We start from the raw sequence: 25,955 nt of genomic DNA on the forward strand, positions 1-25,955 counted from the left end.
GGAGCCCGCGTCTCGCCCGTGCCCTCCCGCCCCGCCTGCAGTCCTGGCCAGGGCTGGGCGGCGTCCCCGGAGGTTCCTGGGCCAGGTTCGGTCGGTCCGAGCCGCGCTGAGACCCGGGCGGCAGCGGCGCGAAGAGGTGGCGGCATCGGCGGCGGCGAGCCGGGAGGCCGGAGCCGGGACAGCGACCCGCCATGGAGACCCGCTACAACCTGAAGAGTCCGGGTGAGCGGGGCTGCAGGCTGGGCGCGGTGCCGCACTGTGGGCGGGAGGGAGGAGTGACCCCGTACTCCAGGGCCCCGCGCCGTCGTCCCCTCGCGTCGGCCGCCGCTCGCGGCCCCGCTCCCGGTTTCGCGCTCTACGCGAGCCCGCTGCCTGCCGGGCTGGTGCAGGCCGCGCAGCAGGGCTGCCGAGCGGGCACCAAACCTGGGGACTCCCCTCGGCACCGCGACTGCCCTGCCCTCATTTTCGTCGCGTAGAGCTGGGTTATCAACTCATCCCCGAGCACAGGTGTAAAGGTGATGGCTCTGGGTAATAGTGATCATCAGCCCCTCGCCCTACCTGCGCCTTGAACACCGTCGTTAGCCCTTCTCCGTCACCGCCACCGGACTTTTATTAGCTGCTTGACCCACTCGCATTTGAGGATTTAGTTTAAACGTTCTGTTGGAAGCATTTGGGGCGAATAGAATTACAGACATAAAGGAAATGTTCTGGACCATACCAGTTAACCAAAAAGCTACGAAAACTAGTTGAGCCGTGTACTTTAGAGCTAACCATGATCTTTGCCATACTGACTAGTATGATGTATGTCTATGTTCAGTCATAGAAACTTCTCTTTCTGTATTTAATGCCCGTGCTTCATTCACAGAAGCAGCCAAACGATCCTAGCCTCAAATTTTTTTCTGATGTATCATAAAGATGCACGAAAAGTAAGCGGCTCTCTCAGATTAAGACAGGCTTGAAACGAATCTTTGTGTTCTATAAATGGTATTCGATCTGTACCTTGATAAATTTGTTAGGAGGGAGAAGCTCCACACTTTAGCTCTAAATGATAATCCTAGGATGTTAGTGATGGTTTGACCAACCCTTGCTAGTTCTTTTTTTCCTTCCAAAGAAGCAATTTCTCAGTAAGAATCAGCAAGATTAGCATGGTCGTGGAAAGAGCTAATTGTGGATCCTTGATTTTTTAAAATAACTTAAAAACGTACAAAGAATCCAGAAAAGCCTGAGGATACTGATTGAACAGAGCTTTGTTAACCAGAGTGCTGTCAGGCTAAGACACGTTCTTAGGTAACTAAGTTTACAGAATTGGTCATAACATTTGGGGAGGCAAAGACTTTTTAAAAAATCTGGCAAAGGCCATGGGCTCTCCAAGAAATACATTTATAGGATTCAATTTCAGTGGATTCACAATCCCTGCCCCCAACCCATCTCCTAAGAACACCAGGGGAAAAAAAAAAAAGATCAAAGAGAAAGAGGGAAAGAAAAGTTTAGTTTTAAGATTAGATGGTAGAATGAGTAGATTGTTAAGATTGTGCTAGATTTTAATAAACTCTGTGGGTAAAATGTAGGGTGACTCCTTGGTCACATGGTATCAAGTTCCTTGAGACAGCTGAGGTACTTAGTGGGATGTCCAGAGAATAATGAAAATGTACAATTGTACAATAGTGCAATTTGGAATGGAGGATTGGTGGGTCCCAAGAGATTGTTGTCAGAGGACCTTGCTCAATTTTGTTAGGTTATCATACCTGAGATTGTGGTAAGCATTTAAAATTCTCCAGAATGTTGTATGTTTCTATACTATATGACCTACTTGTCATCTGGCTGAACTTGGGTAGACATGTTTCTACTGTGTAATAAATTGCTTCCTCTTTTTGGTTTCATTTCCTCAAAGGTAGTGCTGCTGTTCTAAAAATGAAAAAAAATTTTAAAACCTTTTTTGGTCATTGTACAGATTATTTAGAGTTCATGGAAAAGGTAAATTAGATGAGATATGGGACTTATTGAATAAGTGCAGGAGGCATAGTGAAAATGTTTCCTTCCTTTGTTTTATTGTCTTGTAACATTTCGTAGGGTAATGCATGTGTGAAAGGAAGTGTTTAAAAACACTGCACAATGTAAGAGATATAACACTTTTTCTCTCTATCTGATATGGAGTTGTCTTAGAGGTATGGATGGGACAATTAAGACAGTACAAATAACTGGTTAAAGGCCAGTGTGTTAGCATATGGATAGTAAATGTGTTCATTTTATAGATGGGAAAACATTTTTTTAAACATCTTTATTGGAGTATAATTGCTTTACAATGGAAAACATATTTTTTTACAATCTTTCTGGAGTGGACCTCTGGCTGTGTGCAGAGCTCTGTGTGGAATCACTTCATAAGCCTCTGGCTAGCGTATCAGTACTTGCCTCTGCATCAGACTCCCTGATCTCTTTTTGGGTCCGTTCTGGCCAAAGTCGCAGGATATCAGAGTACGAAGTAGGGAGACGTATGTGTAATGAACCTCCTGTGGCAGATTTCTTTGGAAGGGCCCTATGGGTTGCGTTCAGCAGGTGATTGGCAGGCATATAAGAGATTGGTGTAAAGGCACCTACTACCTCCATCAGAAACCTAGCAGTTATTCTATCCATGCCCAGATGTCTACTGCCCCTTCACACTAATCATTCTCAAGCTTTAATGTCCAATTTAAACCCTTCTCCTAGGCTGTAGATACATAGAACTTACTGGTGATTTAACATCTTTACCCGAATTTCCCACAGACCAAAAAAATCTCTCCTAGGTATAAAAACCCAAAACCAAACTAATCAGTTTTCTCTCCTCCCCCAAACTTGCCCCTCACCGTAATATTCCTAACCCAGGGTTTGACAGCCACCCAGGAATCCACTGGCGTCGTCTTTGATCTCTTGGTCTACTCCTTTACTCCACGCTCTACCCTGAAACACACACAAATGCATGCATTTTCACGCAGGTGCCAATACACACAGTCACATATATCTAATCCTTCGCTGTTGTCACCAGATCAATTAAAACAAAACAAAAACTGATTAGGTCACTCCTCAAATTGAAAACATTTCAGTAGCTTCCTGATAGCTGTGGATTAAGTTCAAAGTAAACTGTTTAGCTTGCCCTCCTCACCAGCCTCGTCTCCTATCACTCCTGTGCTCCTTTGCATTTTTACCATCTACCCATCTTGCCTGAGTGATTCTCCAGATGGAGCAGCTCTTCTCACCTATATGCCTTGGTCCCTGTTGGAACCTCTGCTTGGAATGCCTTCCCTTTTATCCATTTGAACTTCCTATTAATTCTTCAAGCTTCTTTAAGGTTCTGCCTTGTCCAGCTCCCATAGGCAGACTAAGGTAGTCCCTATATTTGTGCATACTTGGTCAATATTTGTGTTGTAATTGTTTTCATGTCTTTCTCTCTCACAACAAGCTTTTTGAAGACAAGAAGCAGGTCTTAGTCATTCTTCTATCTCCATGGCTCAGATATTCTTTAAATTGAATGGATACCTTTGCAGGGTCTTTGTGGACAGAAACATGAGTCCTTAAGTATTTGTTTAAGTGCCTTCACTATGGGAGCAGGACGATGTGGTTGGGGAGCATGACGTTGGATTCACATCCTCGATAACCTGGAGATGGATGATATCAAGATATTCATTGATACTTTTCAAGAGAGACAGATGCATGAGAGACAGTGACCTGTAAAAGACCCCTTTAGCTGGAGCTTTGTCTCAAAGCCCAGTGAGCTACCTGGGCATGTGAAGAGCGCTAATGGGAGGCCCTTAGAGCCTAGAGTTTGGATCCAGAGTGATCATGTGGCCTCCATGAAAAGGAAGAATGAGGGCAGGCATGCAGGCGCTCCCCACCCTCCTTCTCTTTCCTGGCACATCTTGTCTTACCATGGTTGGAGAGTTCCACTGATAACCTTGCAAAGAGATAAGAGAGGAGCTGGAGTGGAAGAAGTTTCCTCACTATCCATGTGGTAGCAAGAGATGGAGTATCAGGAGAGGCAGACCATGCTCTAGCCCTAGTTTCCAGGTGGTACTTTGAATCTTGACTATTCCATAGCAGTGATATTTCTTTTGGGGAGCTAGGGAGCCATGTCATGTGGCCAACTACATATGCTTATGACCTGGATTTGAACCAGGGAGAATCATTGAGAGGGCCTTAAATCTCAGTCCATTTCTGACCTGGGGAAGAGGAAGGGGTGAAAAGGAAAGGAGAATTATGTGACAAAATTATTGACTTTCATTTGACAGATATGAACATTGAGACAGAATAAGATTATAAGTGACTTGTTCAAGGATTTAGAGCTACAAAATATCAGAGCCATATTTCTTTAAATTTATTTTTTTATTTATTTTTGGCTGCATTGGGTCTTCATTGCTACGTGTGGGCTTTCTCTAGTTGCAACACACAGGCTTCTCATTGTCGTGGCTTCTCGTTGTGGAGCACGGGCTCTAGGTTCACAGGCTTCGGTAGTTGTGGCATGTGGGCTCAGTAGTTGTGGCTTACGGGCTCTAGAGCACAGGCTCAGTAGTTGTGGCGCACGGGCTTAGTTGCACTGCGGCATGTGGGATCTTCCCAGACCAGGGGTTGAACCTGTGTCCCCTGCATTGGCAGGTGGATTCTTAACCACTGTGCCACCAGGGAAGTCCCCAGAGCCAGAATTTTAATGCAGGTCTAATTCCAGAGTCCATGTTCTTTTTCACGAAGGTGTTCATAGTATATGTTGTTTCAGAAAAAATAGATTATAAAAACACTAGAATAATCTTACGTTCTGTTTGGCTTTGTACTTTGTCTCTCACATGGTATGTGCCCGTGCGGCCCGTGGACTAATAAAATCAACTTGTGTAGTGGTTGAGCCAATGATTGTTCCTTTAAATTCTTTCCTGTAGCAATTCCGACCCTTTCATACATCTCTCATAATATCCGTTGGGTGTTTATTTTCCTCTGTTGAACTGAGCTGAGTGACGAAGAGGCAGAGAAAATGTGGTAATGTTATGGAATGGCATAAAATGTGACCTCTTCTGCTTAATCATTTTGCAGCCTGCTGATGAGGGATAAAGGAAAAACAGTCTTCCTGGCATCTTTGATTGCTGACAGCAGTAATCAAGTTAAACTAATTAACTTCATAACAACTTCCATGATTTTATTTATATCTAATTATATTCTTAGTGATATTTTTACACGGCTCTAAAACAGGGGCTTTCAGTTCTTTTTCCGTGGGCCCCTTAGGTAGAATGGGCGGATGGGGATAAATAGCCTGAAGGCCCTTCCATGCTGGCTCTGCTGTTATGTTTTACATATTGAGGTTCTCCTTGAACCTTTCTTTGAACAAAGGATTTTATCTCATTATCAAGTAAATTTGAGAACCACTGCTTTTTTTTTTTTTTTTTTTTTTTTTTTGCGGTACGCGGGCCTCTCGCTGTTGTGACCTCTCCCGTTGCGGAGCACAGGCTCTGGACGTGCAGGCTCAGCAGCCATGGCTCACGGGCCCAGCTGCTCCGCGGCATGTGGGATCCTCCTGGACCGGGGCACGAACCCGTGTCCCCTGCATCGGCAGGCGGACTCTCAACCACTGCGCTAACAGGGAAGCCCCCTGCTTTTTTTTTTGACCACGCTGTGCGGCTTGCAGGATCTTAGCTCCCTGAAGCCGTGCCCCCTGCAGTGGAAGCACGGAGTCCTAACCACTGGATCTCCAGGGAAGTCCCCCAAACCACTGCATTTTAATCAGATCCTTGGAAAGAGTTTTGTTGGGGGGAAGATAGTAAAATTCATTTCAGCTAATATTTGAGTGCTTACTGTGTCCTAAGCCTTGAGGAGACTGCAGTGAAGTAAATGTTGTTGAGCAGGAAGGACAGGTGTTAATCACAAGTGAGATGAACTTTATGAAAGAAAAATTATAGGGTGTTAAGAGGACTTAGAGCAAGGGGACTCAAGCCAGTATCCAGGGCAGTGGTTTCCAAACGAAATAACTTAGAGAGCATTCCTGCGCTCCACTCTCCTGCCAGGACTCCTCAAGGATTTTTATTTGTCCAGATGGAAATCTCTAGTCGCTCCTCTGAGAGTGGACAAAGGAAGGTGTCAGGGAGACCTTCCTGAGTAAATTTCATAAAGGTCTGGTGGGAACCAGACTCAATGATGAAGTGGGGGAAGGGAGGAGGAACAGCAGTGCAAGCTGAGGAATTGCTATGTAGGAAGGAAGGTCTGAAGTAGAGAGAAGGTGAACTGTGTGCAAAGAATTGAACAAAGCCTAGTTAGTGTCTGGAACTTGGCGGGAGATCGTGTCTCAGTATATATGTGCGTGTTTCTAATATAGCATTCATTTATCATGCTGATTTGTATTGACTCCTCCCCCCAGCCTATAAGCTCCTTGATAACAGACGCTATATTTTATTTTGGTTGTAGCTATAGCATCTAGTATGAACTTAATGAATATTTGCTGATCAGATGAACAAATTCTCTGCGTCAGAGATGGAAAAGAATATTAATAGTTATGGAATAGGGTAGTGACTTTAGAGTTTTTTTCCAGCTTAGGAACCCTTGATTAAAATGAAATTTTATGCAAAAAGTCCTGACACATACCGAACTGTTTGGTTGTGGTGTGTGAGAGTTGCTTCTCAGTTAACCTCTACCCGTAACGTTCCAACCTGTGCCACCACAAATTTACTTTTATTGTTTCCTCTGCTTATTCATGCCGAGCTGGGTAATTCCTACTGTCTTTCTTTTGGATGTCAGTACCTGACCCCTTTTCTCTTCTGTCTGCTCTCAGGTTAGGTGCCCACCTGGTGCACACCTCTCTCATAGCATGTATTGAACTGTGTCCGTTGGTTCTCAAGCAGAGTTTTGTAGAGCCTTGGGCCATCTGGTGTTTCCGTGGCTTTGCTCTCCTGCATCCTACACCAGTATCCTGACATTTTTTTAGCACCTAAAGCTTGAGGGCGAGGGGGCTGGAATCAAAGGATTGACCTTTGTGAACCAATAGGGGAGGAAAGAGGGTACAGATACACATAGGATTGTAAACTGTCATAAGCTATTAATAGTCATTGATCACGGGGCTAAAAGTCTGTGCCATTAACTGAAAGAGGCGGAAGAGAATTGAGAGTAAATAGGTGTGAGATAGTCCAAGTTGGAGGGGGTTGGGTGGAGGCTTCCTGGAGAAATGTAGGAACACAGGGTGGCATTGTGTCCCAGTGGAGATTGTTGTTAATAACTCTATAATGGCATCAATGTGCCCGTCTCTGACTTTTTAAACCCCCTTCAGTAATACTCAGCTGTTTGGGTATAGACTCCAGATAAAAAGATGGTTGGGGGACTTCCCTGGTAGCGCAGTGGTAAAGAATCCTCCTTCCAATTCAGGGGACACGAGTTTGATCCCTGGTCGGGCAACTAAGATGCCACAGCCGGCGGGGCAGCTAAGCCCGTGGGCCACAACTACTGAGCTCCGTCTCAACGAGAGTCCGCGTGTGGCAAACTACAGAGCCCACATGCCCTGGAGCCCGTGCGCCACAACGAAGAGCCTGTGTGTGGCCACTAAGACCCGACACAGACAAAAAAAAAACAAGCCATAAATAAAATAAATATTAAAAAGAAAAAGAAGATGGTTGAGTTGACTCAGTTAGAATTAAATTTTGTCAGGGGAACATGAAAGAGGAACTCCTAAGAGCCAAAAGTGTGGATGAAGAGGGAAGTGAATATAGGTATAGGTGGGGTGAAGAATGTTATGGCGTCAGTGGATTGGAGGTTTTAATTAAGCCGAAGAATCATTTCAAAAAGGAATTCAGCTAGGGCTATAGAGATTCATTGACCTCTGGGGACAGTGCCATTAAGTTAATGCAAGATAGTGGGTAGAAAGTCCCACGAGGTTGAGGATATAGGGGTTTACTGTTCATGAGCATGAGTTCCAGAGGCCACGTTTTTTTTAAATATTTTAACAAGGTAGAGTTGGACTGCCTGTGTTGGAATCCTAGCTCTGTCATTTATCAGCTGTGTGACCTTGGACGTGTTATATAATTTCTCCATGTCTCAGTTTCTTCATCTGGAAAATGGGGTTAAAAATCGCACCTATCTCATAGAGTTGTTTTGAGGATTACATGAATTAATATTTGAGTGCTACCATATAGGAAGTATATATAAGTACTTACTAAATAAAAATAGTGACTTTATGAGACTTCCCTATATATAATTTAACGTGTAACTCTTCTAGTGCCTAGCTACCATTTCCTCCCCACCATTATTACTATTATCCCATAATTAAATGATATGCTCTGTTGAACAAGTCCTCTACACATTTTTTGTTGAAGTAGGAACTTTTTCATTAGGTTTGTAAATCTGTGCTAATCACTTAGAAAAGTAAATTTTAAATGTCTCTATCTTGTGAATTTTATTTTAGCCGTTAAACGTTTAATGAAAGAAGCAGCAGAATTGAAAGATCCAACAGATCATTATCATGCACAGCCTTTAGAGGTTAGTTTCTATCTCTGTCTTCTACATATGTATTTTAATACTTTAATATTTTAAATAAGTTTCTTAAAATTATTTTTTCATTGCTTTGAGTCATTACAAATGTGTTTGATATGCTTTATTGATATATTTTATTCCCTATAGTTCCTGAGTTTTTTGGTTTTTTTTTTTTACTTTTTTTTTAACCATTAAAAAAATTGAAGTATAGTTAATTTACAATGTGTTGGTTTCAGGTGTACACTGAGTATTTCTATTAGCCATTCAGAATCAGACATTTTAGAAGAATCAGATTTCTGGTCTCTATAAAGTGGGCCTCAGATACTAAATTAATTTTAGGTCTTCCCTCAGGAGGGAAAGTGGAAAGAACTCCAGACTCTACAGGTGGAAGACTTAGCCCCTTGAGGGGTCTCTACAGCTAGTTTGGGCTTTTTGTATGAACATCTCTACCTCTCTTCAGTCTTCCCATCTGTGAAAGGAGGGTATTTAAATGTGCCCAATCTGGTTTTCATGGTAGTAGTGAGAATAAGATGTGATAATATGTGCAAGCATTTTGCAAACTATGAAGTACGTGGTTAACTGTAAGATGATGTTAACAGCCTATGTGTTAATATTACTGACCACTTACTAACGAGCTTTTAGGCATCTATGAGGGATAATTTTTAAAGGTTTGCTAAAACAATCTAAATTTATAGTAAATTATTTGATTATATAAATAATAATTATCACTAATTAGGATATAAGGATTAATTTACAGTTTAATTAAGTCTATAATCTTTTTTTAGATCAAATGATTTTTTAACTAATTAATTAATTAAATCTCCATCCAGAAAACAATCAAGCATGAACTCAGAATAAATATCTTTTCAGACCTACCGGAACGCAAACTTTCTTCCTTGTGTTCCTTTCAGAGGCACATAGTTCAAAATAATGCAAAAACCAAAAAAACAAACAACAACAAATAAATACAGAGGAAGACTGAGATTTCAGTAAACCTAGAAGACACTCAAGTGACGAATTTTGGAATGTGTCAAGAAAGCAGTTAGTCCAGGTTAAAACTTCAGGGCTCCACAAGAGATTTTCAGAGAAAATAAATGGAACTAAAGTAATAGGAAATATGTAAATCTATAATCTTATTTATGAATATATAACTGCTCAGATGTTTTAAAATGCATTTGTTTAAAAACATTTTAGCTCTTATGGGACATGAAAACTAGATTTAATAGCTTTTATTTATAACTTTTATACTTGAGACATTGTATGCATTAGCAACTGTTCTAGCAGTATTATAAAAGGTTAATTTTTCGCACCCATGTTTCTAATACTCACTGATAAAAAAAATCCAACTTTTTAATGTTCTTAATTCCTTGTTGTTGTTTTTGTCCAGGATAACCTTTTTGAGTGGCACTTCACAGTTAGAGGGCCCCCAGATTCAGATTTTGATGGAGGAGTTTATCATGGACGAATAGTACTGCCACCAGAGTATCCCATGAAACCACCAAGCATTATTCTCCTAACGGTAAGAATTCTTGACTTTTTGGAATGCTTCTGGTATAACTCTTCCCGGTGGCTGTAAAGTGTGTATGCGTACTCATTTTCATTAAGAAATAAAGTGGACCACTATTATTATAACTTTGCTTTTGGAGACCAGACCTTGGACTGTATTTTTTTTCTGGAAAAAAATTCCTAGGAAGTTGAAGCATCTGAGAAGTACTCATGATACTAATTGCCATAGTGTGGTTGTTAGGATTCAGTGAATTAATGTATGCAAAGTGCTAGGCTGGCACATGGTAAGTACTCAGTAAAGGGTAGTTACTGTTATTGTACCTCTTAATCACGTTATCTCCTTCAGTTTCTCACGTTTCTTATGCTTTGTTCTTGAGTTTCCTCATCTTTACGTGCAGCTCTTAGAATAAGAACTGACACAGTCCTCAATAAATGTTAGCTATGTTATTACTATTTATTTATATCTTAGAATTTCTCTCCATCTTCACATATTTTATCTCCATGTAAAGGAAAGCTGTTGATCCAGTTTTCTCTTTTGTTTCCTGGGACAGTATTCCATCAGTAAATTCCTCTCTTAAGTGTTAAGCTTTTTCTTCCTTCATTTCCTTTCATTTATGTTTGTTTAATTATCCCCTAACCTTGAAAGAAGCAAAAATAAAACACAAAAACCTTCCCATATCTCTGCTACCACTTTAAGCTGCAGTCTTATTTTTCTCTTCTGATAACCTTCAAGGCATGCTAACTCTAGTTTAGCCTGTTGTGTTCTGGTTCCCACACATAGCACCCTGTTTAAACAGGCTTAAGACACCAGTCTCAGAGACCGGTTTGAGAAATCTCACCACCTCTTCTCAGTCTTCATCCTATTCCATCTAAGTTTAAGTTAAACATCTGATACACATGGGGTTAGCAAATGGTAAAAGAAAAGATATTCATTATCACCAAATTAATGTTGCTTTTACCTATAGTGTTTGGTGTAGTGGAAAGAGCATTAGTTTTAGAACCAATAGCCCTGGATTCTGGCCAGCGCGGTTTCCATTACACCACGGGCAGGTTACATAATCTCTTTGAAATTCAGTTTTCTCATTTGTCAAAAGGGATGTGTATGGTAAATATAATCACACTATAAAGTTCCTGGCATATAGAAGCTGCTTACTAAACACTAGGTATTGTTGAGAATTGTTAATGCTGGCAGTAGGGCTGGAGCAGGAGGCCCTGGAGGGCCCCTTCCCTTCTTTAGTTGCTAGGTCGTGGGGAGAGCCAGGTGGTCTGAAGGGAGGACTGGTGCGTGGGGAAACTGGTGGGGGCCAGTGGGGCAGCAGCTGTTCACCGATGATATCGTCATGTGTACTGGTTTTCAGTACTTACTCTTTCTGATTCACTTCCTCTCTTTGAAAAGTCTTCTCCAGCCTTCATTCAACAAATATTTATTAAACACGTGTCATGCACCCTGTGGGTGTGGCAGAGAATAAGTCAAATTCTCTGCCCGCATGGAACTTATATTCTAACTTCATGCCTCTTTTTCCTATCCTTCCCCTCAGTCTGGATAGTCTACGAGTTCAGACTACAGCTGTTTTCTCTTATTTCTATGAAATGGTTTCAACGATCACCTCTGTGAAAGTCAGGTACCAGAAATGTATTATCTTCTTCTGATGGCAGCATGTCTGTATTACTGCCTGCCTGCCGGACATCATCAGTAGCTCTTCTGCCAAGACAAAACTGAAATCATTCTCTCTCGTCTTTCACTTCTGTGTTCCTGTATGAAATTGCATCATCCTTCTGAGAATCACTCCCATCTCAGAGCCTTCCTCCCCAGTATCTAGTTTCTTCTCTTTTAGATCCTTCCCAGAGTCTAGCACCATACTAGGCACAGATGAGGATATCAGGACATCTTTATATGTCAGTTATTTAGATGTCACTTGTGCAACTCAGTTTCACAAAGCTGCTACAACTTCTAAAAACAGCTTTTATTATTCATTCAGAATCCAGCAAATATTTGTGGCGTATCTGTAAGAGGACAAAAATCTGTATCCCCTTGGAGGTTCCATCCTTTTAAAATTCTCTAAAAAATTATCTTTAAAAGTTCTTTATATGTAAAATATATTTATACTTTAAAGTATAAAACATTAAACACACACATGTATAACTTTTAAAATACCTTATTTATTCCTAAGGCTAATGGACGATTTGAAGTAGGCAAGAAAATCTGTTTGAGCATCTCGGGACATCATCCTGAAACTTGGCAGCCTTCATGGAGTAGTGAGTATTTAAAGCGAATATAAATCTTATATAACTTTAGTCAATTCATAATAATAATGTATAATACTCTCCTGAGGTTGAAGCTGTTTTAGATAAATAATTTGATATTATTGAATAAATAATAAAATTCTTTTCCTTGTCTAGATTTTTGCATCATTTTAATACAATCCCCTACTTGTACCTCTTCAGTGAAACCCTATGAGTCTTTTCTTTTTCTCTTTCCAGAGTAAACCCAGTTCCTTTTACAGAGCAACTTAGATTGATGTTTACTTTTTATTTCAGTAAGAACAGCATTATTAGCCATCATTGGGTTTATGCCAACAAAAGGAGAGGGAGCCATAGGTTCTCTAGATTACACACCTGAGGAAAGAAGAACCCTTGCGAAAAAGTAAGTTTTGCATTTCCTTATTTGTTACGATCTGAATACTGTTCTGGATAATGGCTACTAGGAGATAGGCTCTGTCTCTTTGTGACTCACCTTGGTTCTACAGGATCTAGTCTTAGTTTTGCTATTTCAGAAATTCAGTTGTATCAATTTCCCCAGGGGCGACCAGACTCTAAAGAATTTGTTTCATGCTATCTAGTTTTAAAAAGTAGTTGATAATATCAACCTACAATGAGCGATACCTTCTAGAAGATAGTACTGGTCATTTATCTCCACTTGGGCAGTTTTACAGATGGAAAAGAGCCAGAGTAATGATATGTATGTAGCTTTCCACAAAAGTTTAAGAACTCCTTAAAGGCAGGGAGGGAATCCATTTTATCATCTTTGTATCTGTAGCATCTGCCACATAGCAAGTGCTCAATAAATGATCTGGAATAAAGCAAAGATTTTCTTTATCAAGTTGTAGTTTCCCAGTGGTATTGCCTTCTTGGTTTTTATCAAGTACATTCTGTCTGTATAACCCAGATTAATCATTAGATTCAGAGTAGCCTCTCCTTTGAGTAGTGCTAAAACTAATTCTTGATTTTTTTATTTTATTTTATTTTTTTGTGGTATGCAGGCCTCTCACTGTTGTGGCGTCTCCCGTTGTGGAGCACAGGCTCCGGATGCGCAGGCTCAGTGGCCATGGCGCACGGGCCCAGCCGCTCCGCGGCATGTGGGGTCCTCCCGGACCGGGGCACGAACCCGCGTCCTCTGCATCGGCAGGTGGACTCCCAACCACTGCGCCACCAGGGAAGCCCTAATTCTTGATTTTGATCATTGTCCTGTTCTGGACTTTGCTGCCTACCACCTTTCAGACCTATTATGTTAATTAAATTATAGTATATCTTACCCTAGCACAGCCCAGAATTGGCCCTCCATAGATGTTTGTTAAATCAGATAGACTTTAGCCTCGGGAAGATTTGATAGACTCCCTGTTTTATCAGCAACTTTTCTTTTTAAACCTTATTCCCAAGTTTGGTATATACCTTGCAGCTACTATTCACAAACTATAATATGTACTTGGAGTACATAGCATTTGTTTTGATTTCCTATGTCGACTTTCTATCTTGATACTTCCATCCAGTCCTTTTCATGTACAAGGTAAAAAAAAAAAAAAAACTTTTTGTTTCGACGTCTCACTCTATATATTCTAGGTTCTTAGTCTGTGACACAGGCTTTCTAAAACATGATTTTGCATTCAACCATGGCAGCATACTGTCCTTGTGGATAAACTAATACTAATATATTAAAAATAAACTTTCTCCTTTAAACTTCATCTGACTTCTCAGTTAAAAGTGAACACATTTTAAGGTAAATAATTTGGATACAACTGATTCTCAAAGGATATGGAAAGCAATGCTACTTCTATTGAAACAAAAAACATTCATCAATAAACACTAAATTAGGGCTTCCCTGGTGGCGCAGTGGTTGAGAGTCTGCCTGCCGATGCAGGGAACATGGGTTCGTGCCCTGGTCCGGGAAGATCCCACATGCCGCGGAGCGGCTGGGCCCGTGAGCCATGGCCGCTGAGCCTGCGCGTCCGGAGCCTGTGCTCCGCAAAGGGAGAGGCCACAACAGTGAGAGGCCTGCGTACCGCAAAAAAAACAAAAAAAACCACTAAATTAACACAACTTTTACATATATTTTGTCTACATGAAGTTATAAATAGTATATTCTTCAAGATCTAAGACTCTTGTTGAACTAGTAGGACAAAATAGTTTTTTTAAAAGTTCAGCAATGTAACAATATATATTTCTGCATATTATACACATTTACTTCCAGTCATACAAAGAAGAAAATAAAAACATACAGAAACAAATTAATATTAGGAAATAGTCTAGTTAGCAGGCTTATTTTGAGCCTGTACTTATTATAATGAATGATGAATTTCAGTGTCTGGATTTTCCACAAGTTCTCTGATCTTTCAAGTTGTACTACTATTTTGATGAGTAGGGTTTGTGAGTTTTTCCTTGGAAATGTCTGTAAATTCTATTTTATTTTATTAAAAAAAATTTGTTTTTATTTGGTTGCACCGCACAGCTTGTGGGATCTTAGTTCCCCTACCAGGGATCAAACCCAGGCCCACAGCAGTGAAAGTGCCAAGTCTTAACCACTGGACTGCCAGGGAATTCCTGATTTGAGCTTTAAAATGGACTTTTTACATAGACTTAACATAGGCTTGTTATGTGTGATCTTGAGGACAGTGTAGTTAAACAATTTATATGTTTTGTCTTACAGATCTAAAGCTTACTTTATTTAGGCAGTATGTTAGGAAAAAATGAAATCTAAGCCCTAGTTTGTGTTGTTTTTAAATTTCAGATTGTTAAAATTGAGGTATAATTGACATGAGTTTTTTTAAAAAACAGTTTAACTTGTGTATTTGTCTCAGAACTATAATTATTGCCAAAATTGTCTAATTTGCATGTAGATGAGTGTGATACGGAATTGTTGAGTGATCTTTTAAATTTAATCATTCAGTATTTGACTGTCTTGGATTAACTTTCAAGTATTTGGTTTATACCCATCAAAAAACTACTTCTTACCAGATCACAAGATTTCTGTTGTGAGGGATGTGGCTTTGCCATGAAGGATGTCCTGTTGCCTTTAAAATCTGGAAGCGATTCAAGTCAGGCTGACCAAGAAGCCAAGGAACTGGCTAGACAAATCAGTTTCAAGGTACGCTAAATTTGTAAATAAATTCTAATTCTGTAGCCCTTTTGTTTATTGCCAACTTTTGGACAGAAAGTAAAGCAATGTAGTTCTGTCTCACTGAGGTTTTTACAAATAATTTTTTCTTATTATAAAACTAATAATATATATTCACAGAAGCAGCATTATTATTATAGCATAGTAATGGTTAAAACCTAGACTCTGGTATACTGTGCCAGGGTTCAAATCTCAGCTTTGCTGCTTATTGTTAGTAGGACATCAGGCATATTACTTACATTGTACCTTTTTCTCATCTGTGAATAATAATGGTACTTGTAGGATTCTTACGAGAATTGAGTTAATGCTCATTTAAATGTATTGCATTTAGAACTGTCTCTGGTGCTTAATAAATTTTAAACTATTATTATAGAAAATATAGATAAACAATAAGAAGAAAATAACAATCATGCATAATCCCATCCCCAAGAAATAGCTGTTATTAATATTTTGACATGTCTCTCATCCTTTTGCTCTGCATATAATTCCTTCCGGAATTTAATTTTTAGCTCCATCAAAAAAAGTCAACCTGCCTTAAGCAACATGCTGCCTCCTCCCTTTTCTCCCCTCTCTACATCTTGTATATCCTCCCATGTCCAGTTCTTGGGAGAAATTTTCCCTTCTGTTTTACTGCGGTGCCTGGAAGAGGAGGTGGTTAATAAATGTTGGTTATTTTCTTCCTTCTGAGGATTCCTATTGTGCTTAACATTACTTCTCTGAAAATCTTAGGGCCAGATGTCTTTTGTACATCAGAATTTCAGATTTTAGAAATATTAAACCTATACTAACATCCTAGTGGGATCTAGGGCAGCACCCCATAATCAAATCTATTAATACCTCATCAGCAAACCTGGGAATATTTACAGTAATGTGCGATCAAGACTGTTAATAGCCTCACATGTCAGACTTTGCCTGAAAACTACAAAAATCTTTAGTTTTTAGAGCTTTTTGGAGTGGATCGTGAACAAGAAGTGTTAGTTTTGTTCCTCACCAAGTAACGGCTCCTTGAGAATAGGTATTGTCTACTCTTCCTAAAATACCTAGCACAGTATTGGACACGAATGAATGCTCAGAGCTTAACTGACTAGTTGATATTAAAGTACTAATTAAAATAAATCCAGGAGAGGACTTAGTAGCTTGTGGGTTATCCTGTACATCTCCTCTTGTGACACTGCTCTTGGGTGTATCTTTTTTTTATAGGCAGAAGTCAATTCATCTGGAAAGACTATCACTGAGTCGGACTTAAACCACTCTTTTTCACTAAATGATTTACAGGATGATATACCTACAACATTCCAGGGTGCTACAGCAAGTACATCGGTATGGCTCTTGTCTTTTATATCTACATCTATATCTATATCTATACCACTGTCATTATTTGGAGTAGAAGAGGCGATATCTAGATGAAATATCTGAATATTTTGGTCCTCCTAACAGTTGGGTTCTAGCCTAGCTCTCCCTCTAGTGAATTATAGTATCTTGGTTTTTGTTGTTGTTGTTGTTTTTTGCGGTACGCGGGCCTCTCACTGTTGTGGCCTCTCCCGTTGCGGAGCACAGGCTCCGGACGCGCAGGCTCAGCGGCCATGGCTCACGGGCCCAGCCGCTCCGCGGCATGTGGGATCTTCCCGGACCGGGGCACGAACCCGTGTTCCCTGCATCGGCAGGCGGACTCTCAACCACTGCGCCACCAGGAAAGCCCGAATTATAGTATCTTAAGCAAGTTATTCATATCTTCTGAACCTTCTTTTTTGTTAAATGGGGCTGGACTAAACAAATTTTAGGTCCTATTGTCCTTCCAGAATTCTATGACTTTTCTGAAAAGTTAGTTTCAATATAGTGCTAGACTCTGAATGAAACAAAATATACATACATTAGCTGCTTTCTAAATAGGCACTCTATCTCTGGAAGGTTTGTTGAGCTGCATTAAGGCACTGACTTAAAGGCATTAAGGCAGTGACTTAAAGGCCTGGAGTCAAAGATTTGCCTTAGACCATCTCTGTCCAGTACAGTAGCCACTAGCCACATGTGACTATCTAAATTTGTGTTTACCTTATTCAGAATGAAACTAAATTAAAAATTCAGTTCCCTAGTCACACTGGCTACATTTCAAGTATTCAAGAGCCACATGTGGCTAGCGGCTACTGTATTAGCATACATACGGAACATTATCATCTCAAAAAGTTCTGTTGGACGGTGCTCCCTTGTACATGGTAAGTGTTTAATAAATAATTATTGAATGAAAGATTACACGGATGCTGTGGGTCTTATTAGTTGTGCCCTGACCTATTGTCTAAACATTAGCGGGCTTTGGTCATTGGAGAGACTGATTAAGAAACTGTGACTGGACTGTTGCTAAATAATTAAGATTATGGGGGAAAACACTGACTTTCCTTTCTTTTTTTAAATTTTTTAATAAATTTATTTATTTATTTTTGGCTGCATTGGGTCTTCATTGCTGTGCATGGGCTTTCTCCAGTTGTGGTGAGCAGGCACTACTCTTCCTTGCGGTGCATGGGTTTCTCTTGTTGCGGAGCACGGGCTCTAGGCATGTGGGCTTCAGTAGTTGTGGCACACGGGCTCAGTAGTTGTGGCTCACGGGCTCTAGAGCGCGGGCTCAGTAGTTGTGGCGCATGGGCTTAGTTGCTCTGCAGCATGTGGGATCTTCCTGGAGCAGGGTTTGAACCCGTGTCCCCTGTGTTGGCAGGCGGATTCTTAACCACTGCACCACCAGGGAAGTCCCTCCTTCCTATATATAAGAGAGGAACTGTCTTTTTCGTAACAGATTGTTTGGTTGAGTAGCCACATCTTTCCCCCCTGTCCAGTTTATAGAGGATTTTAAAGGGTCAGGAAAATTGAAATAGAAGCTGGGCAAATACAGATTTTCCTTTTACTCAGGAATACTTATTATAAAGTGGGACTGAGTGATCTTCTCCCATTCAGAGAGTGAGATGGGCAGAAAGAAGTGGATTGGAGAAAGCAGGGGAGAGGGTGCTCTAAAGGAAGTTTTTGGGGGACTGGAGATGGAAGTATAAGAAAAAAGTGCATGCTAAGAGTTAAATCATTTTTATATGTTGCCTATGTAATTTCATGAATTACAGAGAGATACAGTGAATTAATTTTAGTCAGTAAATGTTTTAGCTTGCAGTATTTAAAAAAAATTCAGGGCTTCCCTGGTGGCGCAGTGGTTGAGAGTTTGCCTGCCGATGCAGGGGGTGCGGGTTCGTGCCCCGGTCTGGGAGGATCCCACATGCCGCGGAGCGGCTGGGCCCGTGAGCCATGGCCGCTGAGCCTGCGCGTCCAGAGCCTGTGCTCCGCGACAGGAGAGGCCACGACAGTGAGAGGCCCGCGTACCGCAAAAAAAAAAAAAAAAAAAAAAAAATACAGATTACTTTTCACCTTTAGAATTCTAATCGTTATTTATTTATTGGCTGCGTTGGGTCTTCCGTTGCTGTGCGCGGGCTTTCTCTAGTTGCGGCGAGCGGGGGCTACTCTTTGTTGCGGCAAGCGGGGGCTACTCGTCTTTTCGGTGTGAGGGCTTCTCATTGCAGTGGCTTCTCTTGCTGTGGAGCACAGGCTCTAGGCATGCAGGCTTCAGTAGTTGTGGCACGTAGGCTTAGTAGTTGTGGCTCGCAGGCTCTAGAGCGCAGGCTTAGTAGTTGTGGCACACGGGCTTAGTTGCTCTGCGGCATGTGGGATCTTCCTGGACCAGGGCTCGAACCCATGTCCTCTGCATTGGCAGGCGGATTCTTAACCACTGCGCCACCAGGGAAGCCCTCTAATTTTTTCTTATATCATAAATAGTTTTTTTTTAAATAGAACCGTCCTATTACAGAGAGGAGGAGGGTAGTAATCATTTTTCACCTATAAGAACAGTCTCCTAATACTTGTGATGTATTTAAATCTGTCTTTAGTCTATTTTAAATCTATGTCAAGTCTCCTGTTGCATATTCCAATTATACTTATTCCAGTTGTAATTTATTTTATAATTAGTTATTTATTGTCTATCTCCCTTCCCAGAATGTAGGTTCCTTGAGGATCAGGGCTGTCTTTCTACTGCACGATATCCCTAGTGCTTGGCATAGTGCCTTGTATATAGTAGATGGTCAATCGGTATTTGTTGGTTGAATAAATGAATCTTAGGATTGGCACTTTAAAAAAAATACTAAAAAAATACTAGGAATACAGATAAAGAAGTCAAGCAGTTTAGTAAATTAGATTGCACAAACAGTAGTTTTGTTATTGCAGTAGTCTTTTCCATTTTGATTTTTTTTCTCATTTTTTCTTCCAGTCTTATTGCAATATAATTGACATACAGCACTGTATAAGTTTAAAGGTGTACAGCATAGTGATCTGACTTACATACACCATGAAATGATTACCACAATAAGTTTAGTGAACATCCAATATCTCAGAGATACAAAATAAATGAAAAAAGAAAAAAATATTTCTTCCTTGTGATGAGAACTCTTAGGATTTCCTCTCTTAACAACTTTCATGCATAACAAAGAGCAGCGCTCATTCTATTAATGGTATTGTACATGACATCCCTAGTACTTATTTATCTTATAACTGGGAATTTGTACCTTCATCCATTTCCCCTACCCCCAGGCCCATGTCTCTGGTAACCCCAAGTCGGATCTCTTTTTCTATGAGTTTTGTTTGTTTTGGAAGTTTAACTTACCTACAACACTACGTTAGTTTGGTGCACAGCATAGTGATTTAATATTTCTATACATTACAAAATGATCACCACCCATTTAGATTTTAAAGTACATAAAGCGGAACTCTTTTTCGTAGGTATAGGTAATTGATACCAATTCTGGTTAAAACAATAAAATTGCATACAGTTGCAAATTTAGCTCTTAACTACATTTACATACAGATTATCTCAGAGTGTGATTATATAATTTGATCACTGTGGAAGTAACTGAAACCTCATTTTGGCTGGGGATAGCTGCTTTACATGCAAGTGTAATATAAATTCACTGAGATGTTATACATCAAATCCCAGATAAGGTATGTTTTTTTAGCCTTGAGGGGGCGAGAGATTGCCCAAAGTCTAAATACAGCAGATAACATCAGGCCATCTGTTTATTTGATGCAGATTTTTTAGCTATGTAGAAATGGGAACAATACTGATGGTCGATTTATGTTTTTCCAGTCTATCAGACATTTTTCTTCTTCCCAGGGATTGAGGTTCTGAATAAGCCATTTCATTTTTTGTTAAAAAGCAAACACAAAACTCCCTCCCAGATGCTATTCTGGGTTACTATAGAAAAGCTTTTATATATAACAAGGGACTTATCTGTGACTGTGATTTTTTTTATATATATTTAAATGTAATTTAATTAAATATAAACATCACATACTTTTACGTTCCCAGAAATATCACTTCATCTTAATGAAGGAAATGGAAACTGTTATGACTTAAGTCTTCATTCTGTGATATGTGTGTTTGAACAAGTTTAGGCAAACAGCAGAGATTTAAAAGTCCTACCACCAAACCTCTGGCATTTTGAAAATGCTAAGGCCCACTTGATTCTCCATCTGCAGTTCAATGTGAACCACCAAAATTTAGTCCAATTAGTCCTTCAACTCCAAATAATCATACTAATAAAGTTCTGAAAAGCAGCCCTAAACAAAGTTCTGAAAAGCAGTCCTAAATAAAGTCATGACTTTTTTTGTTACCTAAATCTGGAGTCTTCAAAGGGATATATCGATAGTAATATTAATAATGAGTAACATTTAATAAACAACTGTGTATCCTAAGCACTTTATAGCATTATCCTGTTTAATCTTCGCAACTACTGAACTGGATCGTATCCTTGTACAGGAGAGGGAGCTGAGTCTTAGGTTAAATGACTTGCTTAGGGTCACACACCTATGAAGTGGCGAAGCCAGCCTAGTAATGATAAGACTCCCTGTTTTAGTCAGGTATATGGGCAGGATAGTGTTCTCCCCTCAAACTAATGGAAAAAACAACATGTATAAAATCAAAGCTTTAGGATGAGTCAGTCTCTTATGCTAGTTTCTGAATTGATACTACCAGCTTGTTCTTTTATTTTCCTTAAGAACCCATTTCCCTGTAAGCCCTGAGTACTTTTGCTCTATCAGACACTTTTGTCTGCTTGGCTGAATGGCTGGAAGAATGGAAGATTTCCAGCGGAATGTTGTAATAAGTCATTACATGACACAGTGTGGCAACATTAGACATCGTAAAATGTAACAGCTTTGTGTATCTGCTCTTCAGTGAGCACCTTGCTCCTGAGCCCTGGAGTATGGAAGTCCAAGTTCATGCCCCTCTAACTCAGCATCGGCACTTTTAGTTTTAACTCAGGGTGGGTAGTTCCTTTCTACCTCTGGGTTATGGGTCACTACATTTGAGTGCTCCCAAAGGATAGTTTTTAGAAACTCAGATTATTTAAATCTTTTAATGTTGGGGTGCTGTCAGAATTAAAATGTAATTTCTTCTGCAGGTAACTTAGATCAGCAGTTTTTCCCTATGTTTACAGTTGTTGCCAGGACAAAGCTCATTCTCTTACCTTTAAAAAAAAAAAAGGTATTTGAATTACATTATTAGATTCCTTTTTTTTCTAAATATTGAAAATTTCTATAATGAAAAGTATTTTCGTTCAATACTTTTTTTGTAATTACTCAATTTAAAAAGTTATTCTGAATAAAACATACATTCTTATTTTTTATTTGAAAGAATGTGTCTTGACACTATTATAATCAGCATAAAGTTGTTTTCAATATAAGAAAGACTGTTGGGTTATTAGAGGTAGAGTTAAGGTATCTATATAAATAAAGTGGAATTCATATTTTGTAGAGCTTTCTTGTCTATAGAACACATTTACGATTTTGAATCACTGGGTACCACACTGTGTTTATGCTTTGACCAAGCGTTCGTTGAAACGATGGAAAGCAGTTGACATCCAGTGCTTTTCAGGGGGATACACTGAGTCTCCCCTAACCACCTCCACGTGTTTCTCAGCACATACCCAGGGCACTCTTGACAAGAGTTCATGCTTTACATTCATAGAATAACACAGTTCAAACACACAGTAAACGGTTCTTCTAGGCTTGTGTTCAATTCAGTTGACAGGGATTGTGAGAAATGATAAGCCTGGTTTGAAAACCACATCTATTTTTTATAACAATATTATTATGAAGAACGTATGGTTTGAAATTATTTCCTATGTTCTATGATTGTTGATGTAATAAGATAACACTGGGGGAAGAACACTGTTGCGAGTTGCCCTTTAGAATATGGCAAATTTTTATGTAGAAGTGGGAATCAAATTGCTTCCCTCCTTGACTCTCCTGAAAGAAGGGAGGTAACCCAGATGCCTAGCAGATACTGTTTGAATTGCTGCTGGAGGAGAGTACAAAGCGATCTATGGAGAATATGGGCAAACTCTGTCCTTGTCTTATTTGTTACTGGTAAATCCCTCCTCTACCTGGTGAGCACTCAGAATAAATTGTGTTGCTGGCTTATTCCGGGGGGTGAAGTACCAACCTCAGCATTCAGAGAATTCTTGGTAGTTTTGCCCTTAGTCATATTTAGCGCTTGGAGATTCCTCGTGCTGTTGAAGAGCCTGTATGTACGTATACAAGTGTTCTTTGCCAGTTTCAAACAAAATGTGTTAAAATTTCATAGTGTGGAGTCCAGAACACCTTAGCAGCGTCCCTTCAACAACCTGCCCAACCTGTAGCTGAGGATACCTCCATGAGCCCTCGACAGCGCCGGGCCCGGCAGCAGGGTCAGAGAAGGTCGTCTGCTTCACCAGCTGTGACCCAGGGCCGGCCGCCAAGAGACCACCACACTGATCATGGCGGATCTGCTGTACTGATCGTCATCTTGACTTTGGCATTGGCAGCTCTTATATTCCGACGGATATATCTGGCCAATGAGTACATATTTGACTTTGAGTTATAATATTGTTTCGTGTCTTAAGAGCTGTGACTCATCTACTTCATTAAACATTCTGCATTGGGTATAATCTAAGAATTGTTTACAAAAAGATTATTTTGTATTTACCCTTCATTCCTTTTTTGATCCTTATAATTCAGTATAAATAGAGCTAGACATTCAGACTGTGTCCTGCTTAGTATAAGGGACTGGAAGTCAAAGTCCCTTGTCTCTCTGTATGACCTGCTTTATAGGGAAATAACTTATTGTTGTTTCTCATGCCTCAGCTTCTCTTTATGTAAATTTGTGATACTTTTCTGTATAGCCCTTTAAACTTTTTGGATAAAAAATGGTATTTTAAGTTCCAATGAGTATTACTAGTTACTCAATACCATTTATTGAGTACTCTGTTTCTACTTAATGTAGAATGATATAGGGATAAGAGTTGGAAAAAAAGGGAAAATAAAACTCCTCAAATAGCTTGCTTAAAATGTATTCACGTGAGACATACTGGAATTGCCCATTCTGTGACTGACTTTGTGTCCTAAACATTCTTCGGTGAAAGTAAACTATTTTGGTCGAACATTTCTGAGGAAATGAGATTACATCATTATTATTGGATGTTACTTGAAGAGAGAATAATGCTTTGTAACCACTTTGATATGCTGTTATCCCCTTCTCTCCAGTTCACACACAAGATTTTTAAAGAAAGAAGGAAAACAACCCTCCGTAGAGCTTTGATTTAAGGAAGGAAGGATCCAAGCCAGGAAACTGCTTGATTTTCTTCCACAGGTTAAATGGGAGGATCTTAAGATTGGAATGTTTGCTGTACTTTGAATTGTATATCTTTTGAGTGGTATTATATGCCTAGCTTTATAATCACTATAAATTTAATTATTCCAGGAATATCATAATCTTGAAATATTTCATGTACCATTTTAATATAAAAGCTCAGGGCCCATGTAACAGTGATAGAAATTAGAACTGCCCACCTAATCAAAGCCCAAGAGATAATTTTCAGTGCAAAATCAATATATCAATATATATCCATATATTTATTGATATATTGATCAATAAATCAGTATATAACTTAGTGCTAGCTAGCTCCACAGACTCTAGTAGATAATTTTACCATCATAAATAATGCCTGGTGAGAACATATAATCACAGAACAATGTTACCTTCAGCATGTTCAAGAGCAGCGTTGAGGGCACTCTTGAGGGTATTGTTAATGAAGGTTTAATTTTTAAATACAGGCAGTCCCCAGCTTTCAAATAGGTTATGCTCTAAAAGTGCATTTGTAAGTTAAATTTTTTTTTTTTTTTTTTAACGACTCAGTGTTGTAAATCATGTTTAGGTTCTAGACAAGGCCACATAAGACAAAATCCATTAGTCCATAATGTATCTTGAATACTTAGGGGAATGGTATTTATAAAGTCCTTATGTAGCTTTAACTAACTGAAATTATGGACAAGATAGAAACAATTTGTAAAATGATTTTAAAGGCAAATTTAATTTTTACTCCTGCTCTGATAGGATTTTGGTTCTATGAACTATCAGACACAATTTGTTTTCATCTTATAGCCAGTTATGTCTGCATCTAAAATAAGAACGTATTGTATACTACTATATAATACACAGTTTTCTTAAATTTTAATAAATTGGCATTTTTAAAGTGTTTACAGATTGTTTCTCTTATATCTACAGCTGAAGTTGGTAAAGTCTAAAAGGCCCAAGGACTTTATGAAGACCTCGTATGTCAGGAAAATTATAGGTTACCATTTTATACCTTTATTGCCATGAGAAAGTACATTCTGAAGTCTTGGTTTGGAATGTAAAATATTAGAAATATTGGTTCAGTGGTCAGTGGTCTCCTAGCAAGAGGTCACTGACTCACGGGGGAAGACCAGGTAATGTTATCACCTGAGAAGAAGGAAATCCGCATTCTCTCAGCCTATCCTGAGGTTAATCGTGTGCTAGTAACAATCTTCCTCTCCATCACACTGAGCCAGCCTCGATCTATGTGATCTCGTTGCATGTTTCCATGGTGTGTCTATACTTTAAAACTGATTAAGCCAAGAAGATTTCACGTTCTACAGATCCTCCTCTATCTGAGTTGCCTCTCTTCTTTCACCCATCAACAGCCAGGCCATCTCCTTCTTTGTGCTGTTGTTGTGTTTTTTTTTTTTTTTTTTAAGCACCTGATACACGTATCTGAAAGTGGCATATCTTTTGCTTCTTCCCTTTCAGCTCATATCGCTACCTGAAACTCCTTAAGTTGTTGATCTGGCCCCCATTGTGGGGTTAATGAACACAACTGGCCTTTGGAGCCATTCTTACATCCCGATAAAGGGCCTCTTCAGAAAACTATTATTTTTAAAGCCCCAATTTAACCCCTTATTGACAGCATAAGGCCAAAACCGGATGTGTGATCTGGTAGGTAAAGGCTTAGGACTCTTTCCTCCAATCCTCAGACTTAGGTAACTCATGGCTTTTCCTTTGACGGACATAGCACATATCAAGGTAGTTAAAATAGCATGCTTGAAAAGATAAATAATGTCTGTTTCACCTGCAACTGTTTAAACCAATGAAACCTTTCAGATTTTATGTATCGTGGGGCTTTTATGTAGCACTTTATATTTTCATGCTGCTTATAGTTTTATTCTACTGAAATAAATAAATTTC

The 25,955-nt window shown here is 39.6% G+C and overlaps 1 protein-coding gene across 1 annotated transcript; it reads left to right on the forward strand.

Moving 5' to 3' along the window:
• On the forward strand, positions 1-25,955 carry UBE2J1 (ubiquitin conjugating enzyme E2 J1). Its single transcript, XM_082855911.1, has 8 exons — positions 1-222; positions 8,396-8,469; positions 9,851-9,982; positions 12,141-12,225; positions 12,508-12,613; positions 15,199-15,328; positions 16,559-16,678; positions 23,019-25,955. Exons 1-8 carry the CDS (start codon positions 192-194, stop codon positions 23,295-23,297), a joined length of 957 nt encoding a protein of 318 aa, XP_082712037.1. The 5' UTR covers positions 1-191; the 3' UTR covers positions 23,298-25,955.

The sequence above is a fragment of the Leucopleurus acutus genome (assembly GCF_964270905.1).
Source record: "Leucopleurus acutus genome assembly, chromosome: 15".
NCBI classification, from domain to species: Eukaryota; Metazoa; Chordata; class Mammalia; order Artiodactyla; family Delphinidae; genus Leucopleurus; species Leucopleurus acutus.

Coding starts and splice junctions, on each gene's coding strand:
- UBE2J1 (XM_082855911.1), top strand. CDS start 192: ATGGAGACCCGCTACAACCTGAAGAGTCCGG. Junction 223..8,395: donor CTACAACCTGAAGAGTCCGG/GTGAGCGGGGCT, acceptor ATTTTATTTTAG/CCGTTAAACGTTTAATGAAA. Junction 8,470..9,850: donor ATCATGCACAGCCTTTAGAG/GTTAGTTTCTAT, acceptor GTTTTTGTCCAG/GATAACCTTTTTGAGTGGCA.